General features: G+C 37.8%; 1 protein-coding gene across 2 annotated transcripts in view; it reads left to right on the forward strand.

The window, feature by feature from the left end:
• Nucleotides 1-24,272, forward strand: part of NLGN1 (neuroligin 1) — a 715,442-nt gene that overhangs the window by 687,167 nt on the left and 4,003 nt on the right. For both annotated transcript variants that reach the window (XM_061167882.1, XM_061167883.1), the window contains one exon: nt 22,130-22,342. In XM_061167882.1, the coding sequence (XP_061023865.1) occupies nt 22,130-22,342 (213 nt within the window). The remainder of the gene's footprint in view (nt 1-22,129; nt 22,343-24,272) is intronic.

Below are 24,272 nucleotides of genomic sequence, written 5' to 3' on the forward strand. Positions count from 1 at the left end.
AAGATGCAATGCCAGTCTATTTAAGTTGCTCCTGACAAGGGAACATAGCCCTTCCTTGAAATAAGACTAGACAGTTCTGACCCCGGAGCTCTGACTGACAGCTGTTTTCTCTGAGATGAGTGCTGATATCAAGTGAAGCTAGTTCACATCCCCTTTAAAATTAACGTAGTAATGAATGAGTACTTTATCCACTTACCTACTTTATGAAAAAGGAGTCCTGTTCTACTTATATGAAATCTGAAGAAACCACAAGTCATTATTCTGGAAATACTTTTGATGAAAGACAAATTTCCTATTGAGTTATGTTTAAAACCAGAGGAGTTTCCCTCATTTTCCTTTTTTGCTTAGTTATTTTTCTCTTCTCTGATTGTGCCTTTGTATTATAAGAAGGAGACTGCTGTGTTTCATTGTCACAAATGGATCATGCATTGGTTCCAATGTGTGACCTGTAGAAAGGAGAAGATTATATTATCAAGGAAGAAATGGGGGTTATGTCGGTTGGATGATTTGTTAAGGAGAAAAAAGTGTTGAAAAGAGGAATGCTTAGAAGCCCAGGAAAAGTCACCCTTTAGGTTGCTACAGAAGATGAATATTTGGTTTAAAGAAAGATCATACATAAAGGCAAACTTCTTTATCAAAATATTAAGTGCATTTTTTTTCAAGACAAAGCCTTTAAGTCTTACTTTTTCATTAACTCACTAGGTGACCTCACACTCTTATCTACTATTCAGGGTCATTATCTAGTTAAATGAAATGTGATATGTAAAGTACCTAACCAAGAACCTAGTGTAGTATAATGTTCTCACTAAATTCTAGTTGTGGTACATAAGACAAGAATTATTATTGATTGCTTTATAATAGAATGGGCTTCCCTGGTGGCTCAGATGGTGAAGAATCTGCCCGCAATGAGGGAGACTTGGGTTCGATTCTTGAGTTGGGAAGATCTCCTGAAGGAGGGCATGGCAACCCACTCCAGTATTCTTGCCTGGAGAATCCCACCATGGGCAGAGAAGCCTGGTGGGCTACAGTCCATAGGGTCACAAAGATTCAGATACGCCTGAGCGACTAGTCTCATATAATAGAATGGTTTCATTGTTTTATTTGCTCAGTCGTGTCCGACTCTTTTGCAACCCCATGGACTGTAGCCCATTAAGTCTCCTCTGTCCATGGGATTTTCCAGGCAAGAATACTGGAGTGGGTTGCCAGTTCCTTCTCCAGGAGATATTCCTGACCCAGGGATTGAACCAGTGTCTCCTGCATTGCAGGTGGATCCTTAACCACTGAACTACCTGGGAAGCATATAGAATAGGTATTACTAAAATCCTATTAGTAATAGGATTAGTCCATTAGGTATGGACTAAAATGTAATTAGTCCATATTCTGGAAAGATCATATGTATGTAATTTATTATAATATATATTAAAATATTTTAATTTTATTTGGTGTAAATTAAGGTGTTTATTCATGTGCAGGGTAAAGAGTTGTAAAAACAGCAACTTGAGGAGTGAGAATCTAATGCAGAGAAAATTTCAGATGGTAAAGAAAATGCAAGTAGAAGGACACTGACATAAGTGAAAGCCTGGAGGAAGAGTCTGGGAAAGAAAAAGAATAGAAGCCTGACCTGGCTGAAACAGAGGCTGAAAAAAATGAGGAGAAGGAGGTCATACTAGTAGAGCAGACGAGGTGCTGGGTCTGAAAGCTGAGTTTGAAAAATTAACATTCTTTACTTCCGATCGCAAATAATTTAAGAGGAGCTGTGGCCCAGCTCAGGAAAGGAGCAGCTGTGACCTAGGATCTATATAATCAAATATTGATCACCGCTTCTTACCCTCCGAGCCCTACTTGTTCCTCTGAGTGAAGTTTCTCTGGGCAGAATCTGACATGCTGTTTTTAATAAGGAAAGAGCTTTTTTGGTTTTACCACTGGGTACAGTATGGCCATACCAGCTCAGCTTAGTAGGAAATAAAGGTTTGCTCCATCGCCGAACTTGTACCTGTAACTGGGGCTGACTGCTTTTGTTGAGGCAGCCCCTCATGTGCGCTTTGATGGAATTTTTCCTCTTCGGTGCTAGCAATCTTAGCCAATTTCAATGTTAAGAAACAAAAGGCAACTAAGTATAAAATACAAAACTGCTATTTTTATAATTCTAAGATATTTACAGAAATGATTAAGAACTAATGAAAACTTTACAAATAATGTGCATTTAATATTGGAACCATTTGCAGCATGTAATTTATTATTATTTTTTTCTTTGTAAGCATGGTGAGATGGGGAAAGAGTCTAAGCCTTTTGCCACACAAATATAATCCTAAATGGTTGGAGGAAGCGTGTTGGGTACCTCTTGGGCCAGCTACCCTGAATTCTGCGAAACACAGAATGCACCTCTGTGTAAATTAGAAAAAGGCTCCCCCTACAGGCCAACTCCTTTGTGCCTCAACAATTTCCTCACTCAGGTGGCTCTGTTAATGAGTAACTTGACCTCACAGAGGTAGAGCTGGTCAAATGCAATATGCAAGCAGCCTTTCCTCTTAGAGAAGATCAAAAAAATTCTTAGCATGCTGCATAATGATTTTTCTCTTGGCATGGATAATAGGTGAAAAGCCTAAAGAGCACGTAGAATAACATTACTTCTGTTATAATTAACTTTATTCAAATAAATTGCAAATTGAACTACTCTAACTTGGCTCTGATCAACAAATATTCATCTATATTATGTATTTATCCATTTATATAAGACATGGGAATTAGATTAATACAATGGAGGGGGGGGAAGCTGGATTATTTCGCTTGAGAGTATAAAGATTTTTCTTGAATATCCTGCCAGAAGAAGCTGCCAGATGTTTTCTATCTTCTCTGAGTACAGAACAAAAGGAAACTAGCTTGCACTATATAGGTATTTCGACTCTGAAAAGAATTTCCTACCAAAAAGAATAATAAAAAATCAATTGACAAGAGAATTTTCTTCCCAAGGTAGCTAGAACTTTAAAAGTAAAATTAAAGATTTTATTTCCCTGCATTTGAAATTCAGTTTTCCCTTTCCTTTGGAAATATAAGGATAATTTATAGATAATCAACATTTTTTACTGCAAGAAAAGTTAATAAAGGTACATAAAATAGACTTCATATATTCATTTTTTGTTGTGGGAGAATTGATTTTTACATGAGTAAATACCCCTGTTTTTCTAGAATAGTTAAGGGAAATGGAAGGTAGTCTAGAAAAGAGGTCAACAGGGTAAATAATTTCATATAGTAAATTTTTGCCATCATAATCCTATAACTCAAAACACTATTACCTGGGAATAATTGGTTAGTAGAGCAAATAGAAGAGTGAACATGGACAATGTAGCTACCTTTTGCAAGCATAGGGCTTAGAAGATAGGAAAACTGCACTCCTAAACAGCTGTGTGACATCAGGCAATTTATGTTCAGTCTCTGATACTAGTTTCTCATGCATACAATTATGTGATGACATTAGTTACTAACATTACTTCCAGCCCTAATGTTTTGGGTAGGAAATTCTTGTACTCTTTAACCTTTAAGACACCAGAATTCTCAAGTTGTAGTGTACATGGAACTCATCTGGGACCTTGCTGAAAGTGCATATTCCACCCCCAGGCATTCTGGGCCCCTTGCCCAGACATTCTGATTCAGTAAGTAGATTCCTAAGAATCTTTTTCATATACTGTCTCCGTGGTGAGACTGCAGGAAGACCAAGAAATACGTTCAGGAAACATTTGGATAAAATTAACTTTCTGAATAATAGGAAACATGTCTGACTAGACTTTGTACATTGTATAACTAGCAGTGCATACATGCTAAGTTGCGTCAGTCGTGTCCAATTCTTTTTGACACTATGGACTGTCGCCCACCAGGCCCCTCTGTCCATGGGATCCTCCGTCCATGGGATCCTCCAGGCAAGAATACTGGAGTGGGTTTCCATCTCCTTCTCCAGGGGATCTTGCAGAGTACCTGGCAAAAAGTAGGTGCCCAATGAATGCTGATTCAATGAACTAATTTTCATGAAAAGATTCATATTTGTGATATTAATTCATCTCCACGATTATCTGATTCTCTAAGAGAAAGAAGGTATTTCTACTGGAAGATAGACGATATATATACGTTCCTCAGAAAACTCCAAATTGATGCAGAAATGCTTTGTAAGTTAGCAATGTTTTTTTAAATCATACATCTCTTCAGTATAACTCCCTTCCCATCCTCAAAGTAAAAGAAAAAAAATTGAGTTCTCCACTTGCATGCCTTTCACTAAGTGGCATAATAACAGAGTGCTCTTTTTATTCTGAAAAAGGACTAACTCTTTACATTAAAGTGCAAGAAAATCAAGTTGTCACTTCAACCCACAGCAACTGTCTCTTCCAGCACCTCTGCCAAATGTCACCTTTCTCTCTGGGATTTGGTTCTCCTACCAGGTCTGGGGGAGTCTGCCTCTGCACAGCTTGTAACATCAGTCTCTGTGCCTCCAAGTCTCTGATCCTTTCTCATTTCACCTCATGTATATTAATACAGAGATTAGTTTCACTTTTTCCCTGAATAACTAATCACTTGGCAGCCTACAGCCTACTGTGGCATGGCAGGTCAAAATCAGCTGAAAAGGACAGTGACTTCAAGTTGGAAAATATAATGCTTCGTGAAAACTGCACCCAGGACAGGACCTCGGACTTGTCACCCAGACATGAAAGATTTATTTTCAATTACAAATCCAAGCTTAATGTGAGGGCACCCTGGGGGAGATTCAGATCACTGCTTCTTCTAAATTGACCTTCTACTTGTTTCAATATTTCCTTCACTATTGAACAGTATCCCATGACCCTCTGAGCTGAAGATCCATATTAGCTACTATAGGAATTGCTGGGCTAGGAAAACTTTTGAAGAATTTCTTTAACTGAAGGCCAAGTTACATATAGAATTTCCTCCACGGTGAGCCTTCACTGGTTAACACAGCAATAGATTTGAGGCTTCAGGCAATATTTCTGATGGATTGCAAGAACCAATATCACCATGTCACTTAGGCTTCAGTAGAATCCAAAAGCAAAGAATTATTCCAGTTCTCAGTATTAGGTGGATTTATTGTTAACATCTAATCAAGACTTATCATATGTCCTTTTGGCATCAATAAATAAGATCGCCCGAGGCTAATTGCTGGTGATGCTACTTTGCACTCTGGAATTAGTGATTTGCCTCAGGATATTCTGGGTCCCTGTTCTAGGGCCTTTATGTACACTTAGCAGCTGCTCTAAAAAGCATGCCATATGACCCTAATCTAGAGTTCACAAGCTTCTTTTAAGAACCACTAATTGAAACTAAGAAAAGTTTTAAAAAAATCTTTATCATTTAAAATTTGGGAGAGTGGGAAATTTGGATTATCAACTCAAGCTTAATCAGAGGTTTGATTATTGGGAAGTTATTTAGTGTGATTTTCTTTGTATTGTAGCTTTCACTACTTTTAACCGGAGACTTTTCTCTTTCAACATATATCTAGACCATATGCTGTAGAATAGTTACCCATGCTTGGTTTCTGCCTTTGAATCTAACTATAATGTCTATAATCATGGCTAATCATGTTAGAGGATAGTTAACATATTACCTTCACAAGATTTATCTCATGGAGGTTTAGGTTTTCCTCAGTGACTGTGTTTACATAGCATCAAGAATGGTGCTAGATTTTTCTGGTATTTGTAAACCAGGATACTCCAACTACATACCTCTTAGACTCACATAAAAAAAAATCATTAATTCTCTCTTATCATATATATTTTTAACTGTTTTTTTCTGGAATTAAAAGTACTTAGAAACAGGCATCTTTAAGTTCACAGACATTTCTTGCATATCTGCTGTATGTACGGCACTGTGACCCATCAGCGGAAAGGATCAAACAAATGATTACAGTCCAGTGTTGGGACATACCTACAAAGGAACGTTCAGAGTAAACTGGGCATTTAACGGAAGATGGGCTAACTGTATTTGAAGTTCTCCCAACAACAATACTTGAGCTGAGGCTTGGAGATTGAGTAGAAGCTGATCATTTAAACAAGCCAAAAAACAGTGGTCCTCTGCAGAGAAGACTCAGTGTATGAGAGTGATGGAATCAGAGCCAGGATCCGACTAACTGCAATGACTGTAATATTTTGGTGACTTTGGAGATTTAAAGGGAATATTCAAGATTATTATAGTTCTTAGGATTTTTCTTTTTAAAAAAAATTTGTTTTTAATTAGAAGATAATTACCTTACAATGCTGTATTGGTTTCTACTGTACAACATGAATCAACTGCAGGTATACGTATATCTTCTCCCTCTCGGGCCTCCCTGTCACCCTCCCACTCCTATCCCACCTCTGTAGGTCATCACAGAGCACCAAGCTGAGCTCCCAATGCTATACATCAGCTTCCCACTCGCTATATGTTTTCCACATGGTGGTGTATATGATTCAGTGCTGCTCTCCCAATTCCTCTCACCCTATAGGCTTTTTCGTAAAAGAAAATTTTTATTCAAAAATGCCAAAGGCGGTTCTAAATGTATTAAACAGAGTGTAGAGATGCAGGTTCGATCGCTGGGTTGGGAAGATGCCCTGGAGAAGGAAATGGCAACCCACTCCAATGTTCTTGCCTAGAAAATCCCATGGACAGAGGAGCATGGCAGACTGTAGTCCTGGGGGGCGTTGCAAAAGACTTGAACATAACTTAGCAACTGAACAACAGCGATATTAATATTATCTGATTCCTGGGATATTTTGACAGTCAACTGAGAGGCACTATACACATTAGCTACATACTCCATCAGGCAAGAGAGCAGAGTGGTAAAAGTTCTACTACAAAGTTCATTCATTATTTATGGACTAATTATTTCAAGGAATGTTTATTCAATGGTAATTAAGTGTTAGGAACACAGAGATGGCCTCTGTTTAATCAGGGAGATAGGCCGATACACCAGGGATAATATACTTTGGCAAGAGCTCGGATAGAGGTAACCCAGAGATTGGTTGCTAAACCATCTTGTCTACATGTTTCCTATCTTTTACAGTTTTCAAAGTGCATTTGAAGTGTTCAAAGAAGGAGTTGTTTCTCTGCCCTGTTCATTGCCTTTATTTTGTTCTGTTGGCATCATCTAGGTAATTCAAAGTTGAAAGTGAAAATTTGGTGAAAGTGAAAGTCCCTCAGTCATGTCTGACCCTTTGTGACCCCGTGGACTATACAGTCCAGGGAATTCTCTAGGCCAGAATACTGGAGTGGGTAGCCTTTCCCTTCTCCAAACTACCATGTGATTTCCATAATTCTCAAACTTTGTCATTAAAATTATTTTTAGCTAAGGAGAATTATGGTCTTCCCTGGTGACTCAGCTGGGAAAGAATCTACCTGTAGTGCAGGAGACCCCAGTTCGATTACCGGCTCTGGAAGTTCCCCAGTGAAGGGATAGGCTACCAACTCCAGTATTCTTGGGTTTCCCTGATGGCTCAGATGTTAAGAATCTCCCTGCAATGCAGGAGACCTGGGTTTGATCCCTGGGTTGGGAAGATCCCATGGAGGAGGGCATGGCAACCCACTCCAGTATTCTTGCCTGAGGAATCCCCATAGACAGGGGTGCCTGGTGGGCTACAGTCAATGGAGTCACAAAGAGTCGGACATGACTGAGCAACAGAGCACACACAAAGAGAGTTTTAGATTTATTTTTGCTACCTGTTTTGTTTGATGTGTGCATGTGTGTTTGTGTGTGTGTATAATGGGATGTTGGTACTTCTATATGGATATTAGTGAGATTATTTAATGTTTTTCCAGATTAGCAGTTTTACCTTATCGTATTCCACTTTTTTACACAGTGAGATATTCCTATATTCCAAAATTCAGGATGCTTCAGTTTTTATCTTTTGAAAGTGCTAAAGCTTTTTGTAATCTCTGTAATTATTTTATGTACTTAATTAACTTACTTATGTACTTTATATACTTAATTAACATACTTTACGAAATTTCTTTGTAAATTTACTTAGTTTTGTAATTACTAAAAATTTTTCATTGCTTTATATATGAAAAGACTATTCAAAAACTTTAACTAAAGGGAAGTCAAAGAACTCAAGAGATTTCCTGCAAAAAAATGACAATTTAGTGCACCAAAGAGAAATAAGAATGTGCTCAAAGATTATGAAAACATGTCAAAATGACATTGGAAGCAATATAGAGAGGCTTCCATTGGCCAAATGTGGGACCATCAAAGCATCAAAATAAATAATAGTAGTAAAAGATTATAATCTCCAGGATATAATAAGAAGCCATGAGACTATACTGCTAAAAATGAAGGAATGAATGAATCCAAATTGGGGAGAAAGAAAAGCTTTTTCATACAGCAGCCAGTTCCATCTAATAATAAAATGTGATGAATTTAGTATTTGTTTCAAATCAACCAGTGTCCCCCATTATGATACATTGAGATAAAAAACATTATATCTATCACTTTTCTGCCCAAAATTCATAACCTGAGGAAGTATAATCATGAGGAAACACAGCAAATTGTTGAAGAATTGATGGATGAAGCACAAGCTGGAATCAAGATTGCTGGGAGAAATATCAATAACCTCAGATATGCAGATGACACTACACTTATGCCAGAAAGTGAAGAAGAACTAAACAGCCTCTTGATGAAACTGAAAGAGGAGGGTGAAAAAGTTGGCTTAAAGCTCAACATTCAAAAAACTAAGATCATGGTATCCTGTCCCATCACTTCATGGCAAATAGATGGGAATATAATGAAGAACCTTAGTTGAGGGACATTTTACACCATAACTGACCTACATTTCTCAAAAAATAACAAAGTCAAGAAAAGCAAGTTCAGTTCAGTTCAGTTCAGTCACTCAGTCATGTCAGACTCTTCGTGATCCCATGGACACAGCACGCCAGGCCTCCCTGTCCATTACCAACTCCCGGAGTCTACTCAAACTCATCTCCATGGAGTTGGTGATGCCATCCAACCATCTCATCCTCTGTCGTCCCCTTCTTCTCCTGCCACCAATCCCTCCCAGCATCAGGGTCTTTTCCAATGTGTCAGTTCTTCCCATCAGGTGGCCAAAGTATTGGAGTTTCAGCTTCAACATCAGTCCATCCAATGAACACTCGGGACTGATCTCCTTTAGGATGGACTGGTTGGATCTCCTTGCTGTCCAATGGACTTCCAAGAGTCTTCTCCAACACCACAGTTCAAAAGCATCAATTCTTTGGCACTCAACTTTCTTTGTAGTCCAACTCTCACACATGTGACCACTGGAAAAACCATAGCCTTGACTAGACGTACCTTTGTTGACAAAGTAATGTCTCTGCTTTTTAATATGCTATCTAGGTTGGTCATAACTTTCCTTCCAAGGAATAAGCGTCTTTTAATTTCATGGCTGCAGTCACCATCTGCAGTGATTTTGGAGCCCCATAAAATAAAGTCTGTCTCTGTTTCCATTGTCTTCCCATCTATTTGCCATAAAGTGATGGGACAGAATACCATGATCTTAGTTTTTTGAATGTTGAGCTTTAAGCCAACTTTTTCACTCTCCTCTTTCAGTTTCATCAAGAGGCTGTTTAGTTCTTCTTCACTTTCTAGCATAAGGGTGGTGTCATCTGCATATCTGAGGTTATTGATATTTCTCCCAGCAATCTTGATTCTAGCTTGTCCTTCATCCAGACCAGTGTTTCTTATGATGTACTCTGCAAATAAGTTAAATAAGCAAAAATAAGAAAAGCGAAGACAGACCAACAAACTGTTTGAAATTGAGGAGATTAAGTGGAAAACTAAATTTCATTTGTGATTCCAGATTTGATGAGAAAGAAATTGAGAGGGAGGGAAGGAAAGATGGAAGAAGAGAAGGAAGGAAGGAAGAGGAGAGAAAAGAGGAAGGCAGGAAGGCATTGGGTTGTAGGAAATTTGGGTGAAGAAATACATGGTAATTTTTAATTCTGGTTTTTGAAAAATTTTTGTAATACTGAAAGTATTCAAAAATAAAAAAAATATAAATCATTAAATCAGTCAATTACCTTTTAATAGGGAGCAATATAGTAAAAGCAGCACCTAGTAAAGACCAGATTTTGCTAGTCATACCTTTGAATGATGTGTATCTTCTCAAATATTCTATGATGATAGAAATAAAAAAAAAAAAAAAACCGATCTGACAGTATTCATATGAAATTAAGTTGTATCATCAGTTTTCTTCATTGCCCAGACTTTATTTCCTATCCTTCTTCTCTTATTATTTGTGTCCTCAGGGATCAGCTAGTGTGGGATTGAGGAACACAGCCTGCCTCCTTCCTCCTCAGATCGCAGCTCTGGGCAGTTGACTACTGCTGCTTGTTTTATAATGGTCAAAGTGACTCAAATATCACTTTTTTAAATTGGGTTTGTTTTGTTTTGTTTTTTGCTATTTCATCCCAGAGTCCAAAGTAAATATGTGCAACTAATATGTGTTAGCAGTTTTGGTAACTATTCTAAAATAGTATTTTTCTTTTTTCACATAGGCTTTGCCCAAGATGGTCCTATTTTAATTCCTTTAAAATTACTGCCACCCACTTTATGTCTAAAAGCATTTTCCCCAGAGGTTGTCTGCTGTGAGGGTTTGCTCCTAAATTTTCACTCTTCTGTTGCCATCAAAGAAAGACAGTTTCATTTGGAAAGTTTAGTTGTTGGTCTCCATGTGGTAACAGAATTGTAATATATTAGTTCCTGTTCAGCAAACAGGTATAGCATGGCCACTGGGGGTGGATGTAGTGAAACATTCAGTTCAGAAAAAAATTAAGATGAGCAAATTACAAACATGAATTATAATTATAATTATGAAGTACATACACACACACATACTACATAAGAGAAACAAAAATATGTTAGACAGATATTTATAAAAATTTGTATAGCTGTTACTGTTCCTAAAGCAACATAGTATAGTTTTAAACTGTGTAGTAATTCCTGAAAACTTTTCTTTATATGGCAACCACTGTGGGTCCCTCATTGTAAACTATGCATGTAAATCACTAGCCACATTCCTGCATAATCAAGACAATTAGAAATAAACAATGTGATTTCTTGTCTATGGGCCTTTTAGAAAGGAGATTTCTCTTTTTTCACTTCTTTGTGAGAAAGATTACCCAGAAAACACAGAAATTTTGTCAGTTTTGGTAGCAGGTTTCTTTTCCAGATTGAAGTAGATAAGCACACAATAGCATAATTCAGGGAATGCTGGATAAGCTTTTCTTGACACAGAGACCAATAAGTATGAACATTAACAATCTTAGGTTGGGGTGGAGAATGGAGGCCGTGGCACTGGATCTGGGGTTGAGGATGATGTTTTCCCCAGCATCTTGAACCCCTCTTTAAAATATATATATATATATATATATATATATACACACACACACACACACACACACACACACATATATATATATATATATATATATATATATATATTTGTTTATTTGGCTGCACCAGGTCTTAGTTGAGGCATGCAAGATCTTTTGTTGTGTCACATAAGATCTTTAAGTTGTGGCATGTGGAATCTAGTTCCCTGATGAGGGATTGAACCTGGACCCCCTGCATTGGGAGCAGAGAGTCTTAGCCACTCAACCTCCAGGGAAGTCCCTTGAGCCATTCTTATAATGGAAGTAATATACGTAATTCAGGGCTAAGCAAATCATGGTCTTTTCCTCTCCATTACTATCTATATTCAGAAGGCATTGATTAAAATAAATATTTTAGTCCTGTTTGGCCGAAGGAGTCACAGAATGTTAAAATTACATTATAATATAGAAGGATCAGTCTCATCTGTTGACCTTGGGCATGTTGAAAATATTGGGAATTTGGGGGCAAAAAATAAAATATCAACAGGTGTTTTCTTCCCATACATCTTTTAGCATTTACCTGCTTTCCCATTGTATTCCTTCACATTCAGCTACCAGGAACAAGAGCCTTGGTCAGTAATACAGTTTCCTTTTCCCAAACATGGGACATTAAAAAGCAAATTATCTCACAAGAAACAAATAAGCCAATGTACCGAAATATAAAAGTTTACAAATACCACTGAGTAATATGATATTAAGATATCAGCGTCATTTCAGAGCACTTTTTTCCTGGAGGATATATACAAAAAAGAAATTATTTTGACTTTATCCTTTGTTATTTTCCGAGAAGAATTTGGACAGTAGCTCTCAAGAGAACACAAAAACGAGGAAGCTAGCTAAAGATGATGTATAATTAAATATACTATGTGTGTTCTTTTCCCTACTCAGACCCCAAATTATCCAATTTGAGGAATTTTTTAGTCATCATATTTTAAACAATCTTGATTCAAAAAACAAAGAGAAACTAACCAATTATATCTTAACATGAGGGTTTTATTTTGATATTACAGTCCCCCATCAAAACAGAGTATTTTTCAAAAGTGAGTTTGGTGACAGAATATAAGGAAAACTTGTTTGCTCCAAGGCTGAGCAACTAGTAAGAAAGATTGTATGAATCTAAAAAGAAAAGAGTATCTAGAGTAAGTCAGTGACATGAGTAGAAGACAGAGATAGAGTGTAAGCGAGGAATTGACCGGAGTTGGCAACTAAGAAGATCAGGAGAGTTAGCATCTCGGAGTTCTGATTGGATTTTTAGCCAGAGAGTTTGAGGTATTAGTCACATAGTTTTAAATATCTTTATGTTTAAGGTGCCTAGGACACAGTCTTTTACCCAGTGATTTGTTCCATTTTTTATGCTATGACTTAGTGTAATTTTGGATAATTGATTTTAAGTTTTTTTTAAGATGCTATAAGATTTCTTTTAACTGTATATAGAGGTGGTTCTGTTTATAAGGAGATAATTGACATGCTTTACAGTATTATACAAACACAAAACTATTTGACTAATTTTCCAGAGTAATTTAAATGATGCAATTAAAACTGGAATTATAGAGGAGATACTACATTTAGTTATTGTAGAGATAATTTATTACTACATTTTTTTATTTTACATGCTATGTACTGAATAATCATTATCAGTAAGTTAGTTTTTGTGTGAATGTAGAGATTTATTTGACTGTAACTGGACTCATTCAATATTATTTCAAGAGGAATTAAATACAAACCCTGGGTTTTGCACCAAGTGTCATAAGTTATATTTAGATATTAAATTTTGATCTGAATATATTTTATCTATATCTATATTTTGATATAGAATTATAAGCAATAAACCACCTAGAATGTATTCTTATTCTCTCAATTCACCTCTCTGTCTCACACGCACACAAACAGAGACACACTCATATCTCCTTTATCCTTCAAGAGTCCTTTCTTTCTAATGCACAGTAATCCTTCCATAATGTTGTTTTCAGGGTTCATGCCATCAGCCTATTTTTATAGATCAAAATATTTGTAACAAATTCCTTCAGGAATTTAAACTAATGGTTCTTATTATACCAAAATTCACTTAATAGCAAATAAAGTAAAAGAGTTCCTTGTCATCTTGTTTTATGTTTTAATATACTCTCATATATATGAATATTACATATTCGCAATATTCTTTTATGTAAGAAGATATCATGAAATTTTCCTTAAATTGTTATGTAGATTCAGTAAAAGATGAGTTAACCAGAAAGATATGTGTCTTTGGAACCTATTTTTAAAAACTTCCATCTCAATAATGATTTAATATTTCCGGGATTGTACACACACACACTCACTCACCTGATAGACTAGCGATTGGCCTTTTGTTTCTTAGCATTTTGAGTCTTGTAGGAAAAGAAAGACTAATCATATGTATTTCTTAGTGTTTTTCAAAATTATCCAGGAAGATTTGACTTCATCTATTGTTTCCCACAATGACCCTAAAGAATTTCTGGTTCATACAACCATTTTGAGAATGTATTGAGTTATTCAGTTGATAGAGATTATTGTCACAGTCTGTTTTTCACAAATGTAATTGACTTCCTGTTTTTTAAAAAAGTAAATTAGAAGTATATTTTAAATTGAATAAAATAATTTTTATCACAAGCATTGTGATATGTTAAGTTTCTATAATGGGTCTTCAGTAAGAGAGTAAATCTACTTTTTAAAATTAGTTAGTTCCATAAACTTGCAGAGATTGGAAAATACATCCCTTAATATACTTAATCAATTTATATATAATATATCTCTAAATATTTTCTATGTAATAAATTAATAATCTATAAAATAGAACATTGTATAAAATACTTTTTACTTTTTCATTTATATTTCAGGGAAGTAAAATTTGCCACCCCAAATGTGACTTTGGAATGAGGATTATTTTAGGCTGTTTATTTTTAAGAAACAGAAGACTCAATAAGTCTTTCTTTTACCTCCCCCTTGAGCTGCCTAAAGATAAAAGGGCCCATAACAGGAACTGTCCCCAGGGATAACTATGAAGAATATGGGCTCAATGTAGTGGGAGAGTTTAGCAGTTCATATAAATTAAAGTCAGCTCTGTGTCCCATGTCTCTGCCTGGTCCATCTTTTTAAAATTTAATTTAATGTTTTAATTTTTTGTTTTTGGTTTTTACATTGTTGTGCTGTTTTCTGCCGCACAACAATACAATCAGCCATAATTTTACATACATCCTCTTCCTCCTTTCCTCCCTCCCAAGCCTTCGAAGCCACCCCCATCCCATCCCTCTTGGTCATCACAGAGGGCCACACTGGGCTCCATGTGCTCTACAACAACTTCTCACCAGCTCTCCATCTTATGCCTGATAGTGTAGATATGCTGATGCTACTTTCTCCCTTCAGCCCACTCTCTCCCTCCCCCACTGTGTCCACAAGTCCATTTTCTATATCTGCATCTCCATTTTGCCTGGCCCACCTTCACGTGAATCTCCTTCATTCCCGTTGAAGTCCCAAACCAGCATCCTCTTTTGTCTTTAGCTGAAGTGGCATTTAAGGTGAAGGCTTCAACCATTTTGGCAAAGTTTTCCTAAGTCTTTCTTATGTATACATGTTATGAAAGTTTGTTTATTGGTTCCTTCAGAAGTAACATTTCTTTGTGGAAAGGTCAGCAAGGTGATTTTCCTTAGTTTCAAGAGAGTCAGATTTATAATGCCCCAGGATCTTAATACTAAAACAGCAGATAAAAATATTGTATTCAATAGTTCCTGAACATAGGGTTCATTTTTATTTATGCTGAAAGTAAGGAAGCCACTCTGCTTTCACAACATTCCAAAATCATGAGGTACTCTGAAACCATGTCTCTCCTGTTAGTATAAATATTAGCAGTTTGCCCTCGGCTAAAGTACAGGCCACTGTAAAGATATAATTCAGCGTGTTGGGCTGAAGTGGCCATAAGTAAAGGTTCTGTCTCAAAACTATCAAAAGAAGTTGAAGTAGCAAACCCAGCACAGTATTTCCCATTGTTACCTTTTAAATAAGAACCATCAGTGAAGCGTGAGACGTACATGTTACCCAAAAGAATTTTCTGTAGGTCATCAGGAGGAGTCAGGCGGTGGTACGTGAGCATTAAGCAGTTGTGAGGGATCTCGTCAGAGACAGAGGGGAGAAGCGTGGCAGGGTTAAGGTTGTTACAACATAGAAGAGTTATGTGAGGAGCGGTTAACAAAAGAACTTCGTAAGACATGAGGTGGCTGACAAAGAAACGTTGAGTGTGATGAGAGTCTAAGAGGGCTTCTACTCTGTGGTATACAAAAATAGTTAAAGGGGATAGCAATCTTCTCAGTGGCCCTAAGGGCCTTAAGGGCAGTGGTCATAATGGCTCTAAACCAAGGGGGATATCCCCGTGCCAGGGGGTCCATTTGCTGGCTATTGCATGCATGGGTCAGTGGTGGTCCCCATGTTTATGGCCGAGTACATCCAAGTCATTCATTTCCTTTTTATATATAAAAAAAAGAAAAGAAAAAGAACCTGGTCATTAGGATACCCAAGGGTCAGGTAAGTTCATCAAACTCTTCTTTAAGGCCTCAAAAGCTATGTCATCATCCAGCTCTTCCCATAAAATTAGGTCAAGGTTGTTACTGTTGAATAAAACATATAGACATTTGGCCATAAGAGAGAAATTTTGGAATCCAGTTTTGGCAGTAGCTGACTAGCTTAACTCCAGGAGTTGGTGATGGACAGGGAGGCCTGGCATACTACAGTCCATGGGGTTGCAAAGAATGGGACATGACTGAGCGACTGAACTGAGCTGAACTGAAGACACTATGAAATCTATCTGGATCTAGGTAAAGCCCTTGTTCTATTAATAACGTCAGATGCCCTTAATATTGAGCCCAGGTTTGAACAAACTGCAATTTTCCCTTGGAAACCTCATGTCCCTTTAAGGCTGAAAGTCTTAGCAAGTGGTTGTTGCCTTCTTGTAAAAAGGCTTGAAGACAGCAAGGAAGCAAATCTCTACATATTGCACCAAAGTAGAACCTCTGAGGAACTTTGTGTCATCCAGGTCATCCTTCAGGATTGCAAATAATAAAAACTCTCAGACATTGTTTTACTGGTTAGGTGAATTGTTTTTCTTCCTAAGTGAAAACAAAAAGTTATTGGCTATCTTCAACAACTGGAATACTAAAGGATGTGCCACATAATCAATTACTGTAAAGGATTCCCTTCCAGCAGGAATGGATATCAGCAGAGCATAAAGGTTAAGAATAACAGGGTGTCAAGGGATAACAATTTGTTTATTGCTCAGAGATCCTGGACAGACTTTCACCTTTGGCTTTTAGGTTTTCTTATCAGTAAAATGGTAGTGTTACAGGGACTACTACAAGGGAAAATGAGGCCTTGAGTCTTGTAATCTTCTATTATGGGCTTCGTGCCTTCTTTACTGTAGGGTATTGATTAATTCTGGGAAAGGATTTTGAGGGATCTATTTGAACTTTTTTTTTTTTAATGTATTTTTGGCTGTGCTGGGTCTTAGTCGCTGCATGCTGGCTTTCTCTAGTTGTGGATCGCTGGAGCTTCTCTTGCTGCAGAACCTGGGCTCTAGAACACCTGGCTCAGTAGTTATGGCACATGTGCTTAGCTGCTCCACGGAATGTTGGATCTTTCTGGTCCAGGAAGGAACCAACCCATATCCCCTGCATTGGTGGGCAGATTCTTAACCACTGGACCAGCAGGGAAGTTCCCATCTGAATCTTGATAAGAGATGTGATGTGGAATTACCAACATCAGTTGATGATTTACCCATAAGGTAGGTGGTAACTAATGTAATAGGGCCAAAGATCAGTGTTTTCAGAATCAGCCCTAGTAACATCAGAGACAGAATGAATACAATATGTCAAAGGGTAATTTAATTCCACTGGTAGGTTACTTTGATGATTGCTGTAAAGTTCTAGAATTGTCTTCCCCTTTTGGGAGAGAGCAATTCTGGCATGATACTTCTCTAAGAAGTCTTGGCCTCATCTGATGTGTATCTTTCAAAGGGCCTAAACAAAGGCAATAGATTCAGAGACAGGAACCTCTTGAGGTTCAACCCCACTAGTTGAACTTTTTAGTATCCCAAAGCAGAGCTGCTTTATAGGAATGTGTTTGAACATGGAGAGTGTGACTTTAGTGTTATTTAGGACTGGAAGAGATTCGCCCCCAATCTGGAGTAATTTTTCTCCAAGCCGATCAAGAGGGAGGGTTGGGAAGAGCCTCTGTGGTCCTTTGGAGCCCCATCATTGAGAAGTGGAAGGAACATAGAAAGGCAGGTTGGAAAACTGAAGGTGCCTACAGCACTTGAATTTGTAACAATCTCTTTTTCAATTTCATGGCTCTTTTCAATAATAGAAGAAACCAGGGTAGTTTGGGTTTTGTTTGTTGTTGTAAGTCGTATCCAGCTCTTTTGTAACCCCATGGACTGTAGCCCTCCAGGCTCCACTGTCCGTGGGCCTTCCCAGGCAAGAATACTGGAGTGGTTTGTCATTTCCTTCTCCAGACGATCTTCCTGATGCAGGGATCAAATCCATGTCTCCTGCATTGCAGGCTGATTCTTTACTCTGCGCTACCAGGAAAGACTTAGGTTTTGTTTAGGGATCTTCATTTGCTGGAGCTGAAGATTAAGAATGTTGATGTTTTTCCTTTTAGGTGGCTCATTTAGAGCGAGAGCAAGCTGGCTTGTCAGATTAACTAAATCAGGAGTGGATGTGGTTTCCCATTCCATCCTGATTCTTTTCACTAGAAGAAAAGGTCTCAGTTTAACCCATTCATAAATATAGAGTTTAAAGTTACCAGGATAGAATCAACATCTGAAAGAAGAAAAGACTTTTCTCTAAAAATAATCTGAAGTTGATTGTAATAGTTATGACCAGTTTCATCAGATTTTTGGGTGCAAGCCTGAATTTTGTCCAATCAACAGGCTTAGGTAAATCCCTAGGAATTGCCTGATGAGTTACCGGTGATTGCTTGAGCCTGATCAGATAGTAAAGTAGCAGGCTGCTCTTTCAATTGTGATTCTAGAGACTTTTCAGGATATTCTCAATTAGCAGTTTTCATCCAGTACTGGGTCTGGCCTTCACCAACAAATTTATGAACTAGCTGAGATAGGTCAGACAAACCAGGTAGATAAGTCTGAATGACTATATTAAATTCCTTAGTAATTCTGTGAGGATCTTTTATTACTTTGGGAAAATCTTTGACTATGGTTTCAAGGAAAAGGGAAGTTTGGCAAGAGACTTAGTGTGGAGGAATTTAGCATACAGAGAAGGTGTAGGTGATATAAGATCTTCCCTGGAGGTTCAGTGGTAAAGAATTTGGCTGCAATGCAGGAGACCCAGGTTCAATCTCTGGGTCAGGAAGATACCCTGGAAGAGGAAATGGCAACCCCCCCGCTAGTATTCTTGCCTGGGAAATCCCACGGACAGAGGATCCTGTCGGGCTACAGTCCATGGGATTGCAAGAGCTGGACACAGCTTAGTGCAACTAAACCACCACCTTAGTGCACCTCTAACCACCACCAGGTTAGGGGGAAGGAGGAAGATGGCACCAGAGGTAGGTCCTGAGACAAGGAAGCCAGGGAAGGAGCATGAGGTTTTACAAGCATTTTCTCTTTCTTTTTTTTTCCTCAATTCATCTTAAACATCTTATTTTGCAGAGAAGCAATTTTAGGCTCCTGATAACATTTGGAAACCTCAGAATACCCATTAAAATAAGTATTGCATTAAGTTTCTGGAAATGTTGAAACATTGTCCAATTTGGTTTTTAGAAAAATGAGTTTGGGGATTTTAAAAATTCCTCATAATGGCCACTGATATTCTAAATCACCTTTAGTTAGGTTGGTCCATTTGGTTAGAAATATGCCTGAGGAAAGACTATAGCTTTTAAACATAAAATTGGTCAGAGTCTCTGTAAATGGGCATGCTCAAAACTTTAGATAGTAGGGATCCCATTTCTCAAAGGTTTCTACCTAGAGTAAAAGGATAATTTTCAAATAGCATAAACATCTCAAGGAACTCAAACAGCCTGCAGGTCTAATACCAGCCAGTTCAGAAGGAACACTCTAGTTCCGAAGGCCCCAAGGCAAAGTCTGCTCCGTACAGCTCTAATATAACAGCCCAATTCAAAGGGAGTCAGGCCAAAGGCTTAATACCACAGTGCTAATAAAATAGCCCCTCTTCCAAAAGGAATTGAGTCAAAGACTGAACCGACACAGTTATAATGAAACAGCCCCTGATCCCAGTGGAATGAACCAAAGGCTAGCCAATTCCAGGAGGAACAGCCCCCAACCCCCGTTCCAGAAGGAATCCTGCCAAAGATGAGCACAGTTCCAATTCAAAACGGCCAATTTCAAAAATCAGTTCAGTTCAGTTCAGTCGCACAGTCGTGTCCGACTCTTTGTGACCCCATGAATCGCAGCACGCCAGGCCTCCCTGTCCATCACCAACTCCTGGAGTTTACTCAAACTCATGCCCATGGAGTCGGTGATGCCATCCAGCCATCTCATCCTCTGTCGTCCCCTTCTCCTCCTGCCCCGAATCCCTCCCAGCATCAGGGTCTTTTCCAATGAGTCAACTCTTCACATGAGGTGGCCAAAGTACTGGAGTTTCAACTTCAGCATCAGTCCTTCCAATGAACACCCAGGACTGATCTCCTTTAGGATGGACTGGTTGGATCTCCTTGCAGTCCAAGGGACTCTCAAGAGTCTTCTCCAACACCACAGTTCAAAAGCATCTATTTTTCGGCACTCAGCTTTCTTCACCGTCCAACTCTCATATCCATACATGACCACTGGAAAAACCATAGCCTTGACCAGACGGACCCTTGTTGGCAAAGTAATATCTCTGCTTTTTAATATGCTTTCTAGTTTGGTCATAACTTTCCTTCCAAGGAGTAAGCGTCTTTTAATTTCATGGCTACAATCACCATCTGCAGTGATTTTGGAGCTGACACTGCTCCAAAAAAAAAAGTCTGACACTGCTTCCACTGTCTCCCCATCTGTTTTCCATGAAGTGATGGGACCAGATGCCATGATCTTAGTTTTCTGAATGTTAAGCTTTAAGCCAACTTTTTCACTCTCCCCTTTCACTTTCATCAAGAGGCTTTTTAGTTATTCTTCACTTTCTGCCATAAGGGTGGTATCATCTGCATACCTGAGGTTATTGATATTTCTCCCAGCAATCTTGATTCCAGCTTGTGCTTCTTCCAGCCCAGCGTTTCTCATGATGTACTCTACATATAAGTAAGCAGGCAAATTCAAAAATCAGGCATATGTCAAATAACTCACACACATACAGAACAAAGTCTTAGCCAGAAAAGACATAGCCTTAAAAGAGATCCCCAGTAAAACCTGGAGGGCTTCAAAATGCAAATAGGGCAGAAGCTTATGTCCAGAAGAAAGACTAACTCTTAGATCCCAGGGCTGACAAGAAAAGCAGTGAGCAGCAATGGGTTCAATGTGAGCTTCACACTTGTCTACCACCACAAGCCTGGAAATCATCAGGGTCTTCTTTGGATCTCCATGCATGCCACCTAAATGTTGACTTAAATAGACTGCCAGCAATTTCTCCAGTAGAAATGAGTTTGCTTGGGATCAACAAAGAATTGCAGTTTGAGGTCTACAACTGTGGCGAGCCACATGCCAGTCCCCCCACAGCAAGGAGAGAAGGACTTTTTTTAAAAAGGGAAAAAGAAGGTGGGAGCATATAGTAAACAGAGTCTGTTGGAGGACTTTGGAGAGTTTGAAGTATAGTGGCTTTTCAGGGACTGAGTTGTGAGTCTCTCATTAGCTGAGCTCTTGCCAGGCAAGGAAAGCTTTTCTTCCTGTTGGGCTCTGCTATTGTCATAGTGCATGAGAGCTCCTCTTTCTGACTTCCCAACTCTATTTTAATTGAGGTTTCTGTTTATCAGTTTTGCACTATCCATCTCCTTTTTTAAAATTGCTTTTTTACTCTGTCAGTTTAGATCTTTGTAACCTCTCCCCACCCTCATTCTTTCTATTAATCAACATATATTCCTCTTCATTATTAAATTCATTATGAAATGGAGCTTTGAACATTGGAGAAATATGAATCTCAGCTTTTCAAGAATCTTCAAATGTTCTATATTGTTTTCTAACTTCTTATATTATCTCAGTTTAGCATCTTGGGCATTCTAAAATGTAATCTCAAATTATATCAGCTACAGTGATATTTAACCATAGCGCATCATCAATAAATATGTGCATATACCTATACATACAAAGAGTTGCATATAATTTTATGCACAAGTCTTAGAAAAATACACCTGTTCTGTGTCCTCATATCCTGCCACTCTGCTACACATACCTTAAATTCCAACCATATTAGACCATGAGCAACTTGAGGACTGACAGTTTTTATGCAAAAACCCTCCCTCATACACCCCATGATACTATCTCAAATATCTCCACCAAGTAAGTCGGCCCCTAGAATGTCTCTCTTGAGGTCTTTCACAATGTTTTCATTCTCTCTTTACCTGCTACCTGTTACCTGGATAGCTTGGGAAACGTTTGGGAAAGATAAATATCATTTTCCAGATTTTAGTCTCTGATATTCTTCCTAAAGTAAATTCGTTTATTCTGGTGGAAAATAATTTTTCCCTAAAGAACTTGGGCTTTGCTCATCTTGATGAAAACAGGTTTCAGTTTTATTTAAATTTTATATCTGTTTGACTCATGTCAACTCAAAAGGGTGTTCTTTGATGTCTTTTGATTTCTATTTTCCAGGTTTCTTGAGCACAGGGGATCAGGCTGCAAAAGGAAACTATGGACTCCTTGATCTCATACAGGCTTTAAGATGGACTAGTGAGAATATTGGATTCTTTGGTGGTGACCCCTTAAGAATCACTGTTTTTGGATCTGGTGCTGGGGGCTCATGTGTCAATCTGCTGACTTTATCCCATTATTCTGAAGGTAACCGTTGGAGCAATTCAACCAAAGGTATTATGCAGGTTGCAAATTTTGACAATTTTGGTGTCTGCATGCCACCACCATCAATAGTATGTGATGCTCTGTATATATTTCTCTGTTTAAACTAAATGTTAGAATGAACTCAATAACTGTTTAAAACTTTGTTTCTTCAGCTTCTCTATGCATGTTTAAATTTTTGTCAAACTCTTTGTTTCCTGTGGAGCTTGGTATGGATGCCCTTACAAGCACACTTCAGAATAATTAACATTACAGTAACTTTTCTCTCCTCCAAAGGGTGATTTTGGGGAACATCAAAGATGTTCACAGTTCTCTTATGTTGATTCAGTAATCAAAATCAAAGACCTGTTTTTTTTTTTTAAATTATCATTTAATGCAAGGCTTGTATATAATCTATTTTCTAGATGGTAAACGTTTTAAACCCTTTACTAGCATGGAGATAATAAGGAAGCGGTCGTTAGCTAGTTCGTCTGGAAACGTCATTTTCACTTGCCTGAATAGAGGACAGACGTTTGATTATTTTGCATGCATGATCCAAAATTGTCAAAGCATTAAGGTCACTAGTAGAGCTTTTGATTAAAAAGAAAAATATGTTTGATTTTGTTCTTTTTCTATTTTCAACTCCAAAAATGTTATTTTTTCCCCCTCCTAGCAAAGCAGCCTGGAGCACTAAGGCTGGTTAAATCCATGAGATATTGTTTTTGTCTCTATTTTCTGGCCTTGACATCTTTTTTCCAAGATGCCTGTGCAAGGCTTATCATGCTGCTCTTTATGAACTCCCATCTTACCATGAGTTTAGTCACCCATTCTTATAGCATTATTAACTTGAAATAACCACAAGAACAGAAGTGTTTTGTTGGAGAAGTCTGTAAAGTAAATACTTTCTCTCCATTATACATACAGAATAGATAGGAAAAGAGAGAATACATATCAACATAGACCATCTTATGTTTTCTGCTTTTACATTGTCAGTTTATAGATATTAAGAAAGTATACACTGTCAGTTTTAAATCATGAAGCTTGTCAGTTTATAAGACTAAGTTTTATTATATGAGCACCAGACACAGAATATTTGTTTTTGGCATCAAAGACACATTAATGTCAAATTTCAGAATAACAGTCATTAAATGAGTTTATATATTTGGAGGATCACATATTATTATTGACTTAATTTGTAGACGTAGTTTATGTAACTTCTCAGTTGTATTAGTAGAGTTCTGATTCGAGATGACACATGTATGACACATGTATGAGAACTCTTCCAAAGTATAGAGATTTTGGTCTTCAGTGAAATGACTAATTTTGAAATAATAAAGTTTGTTGTTTTTTTCTTTAACTGAGCAGATTAGAATGTTCTAGCTTGAAGTCTACACTAATGCCAGTACTTATCTAGGATAATATTAGCCAATCTCTTCAGACTTCTTAGGGTTCTTTGGTCTCAAAGGCTATTTGCACTGATTTTTTCTAAAATTTTTTTCAAAATGTAAAGTGAACATGGGTATCAAAGCCATTTTCAGCCAGTATAAAACTAGCATTTTATAAAGACATGGATCAATTAGTTCATCAGCTAGTGTTGCTATTCATCAATCAATCAATGTGGTAAACCGTGGCAGATGGCTGTGCAAACAGGTGAACACGTAGCATTCCATCACACACACTCTTCAAGGAAATCTATCCATGCCTGGCTAGATAAATGTACTTATGTGTGATCTAGTTCTAAGCTTATTTCTAGTAACAAAGCTGCCTAAATTGACCAAGAGATGCTCAGAAGGGGTCTTGGAATCATCCGGCTAATTTTATCTTCATTGCAGACATAGACTTTAAAGTTTGGGAACTTCCCAGAGCTGCAACAATTCTTAGGCCTGTAACAATCATGGGTACAAGCACTCTCACTAATGATAAAATATATGGATTTTCCCAGTGCCATCTAGATGGCATATGT

This window comes from Dama dama, chromosome 19, assembly GCF_033118175.1.
Source record: "Dama dama isolate Ldn47 chromosome 19, ASM3311817v1, whole genome shotgun sequence".
In the NCBI taxonomy this organism is placed as follows: Eukaryota; Metazoa; Chordata; class Mammalia; order Artiodactyla; family Cervidae; genus Dama; species Dama dama.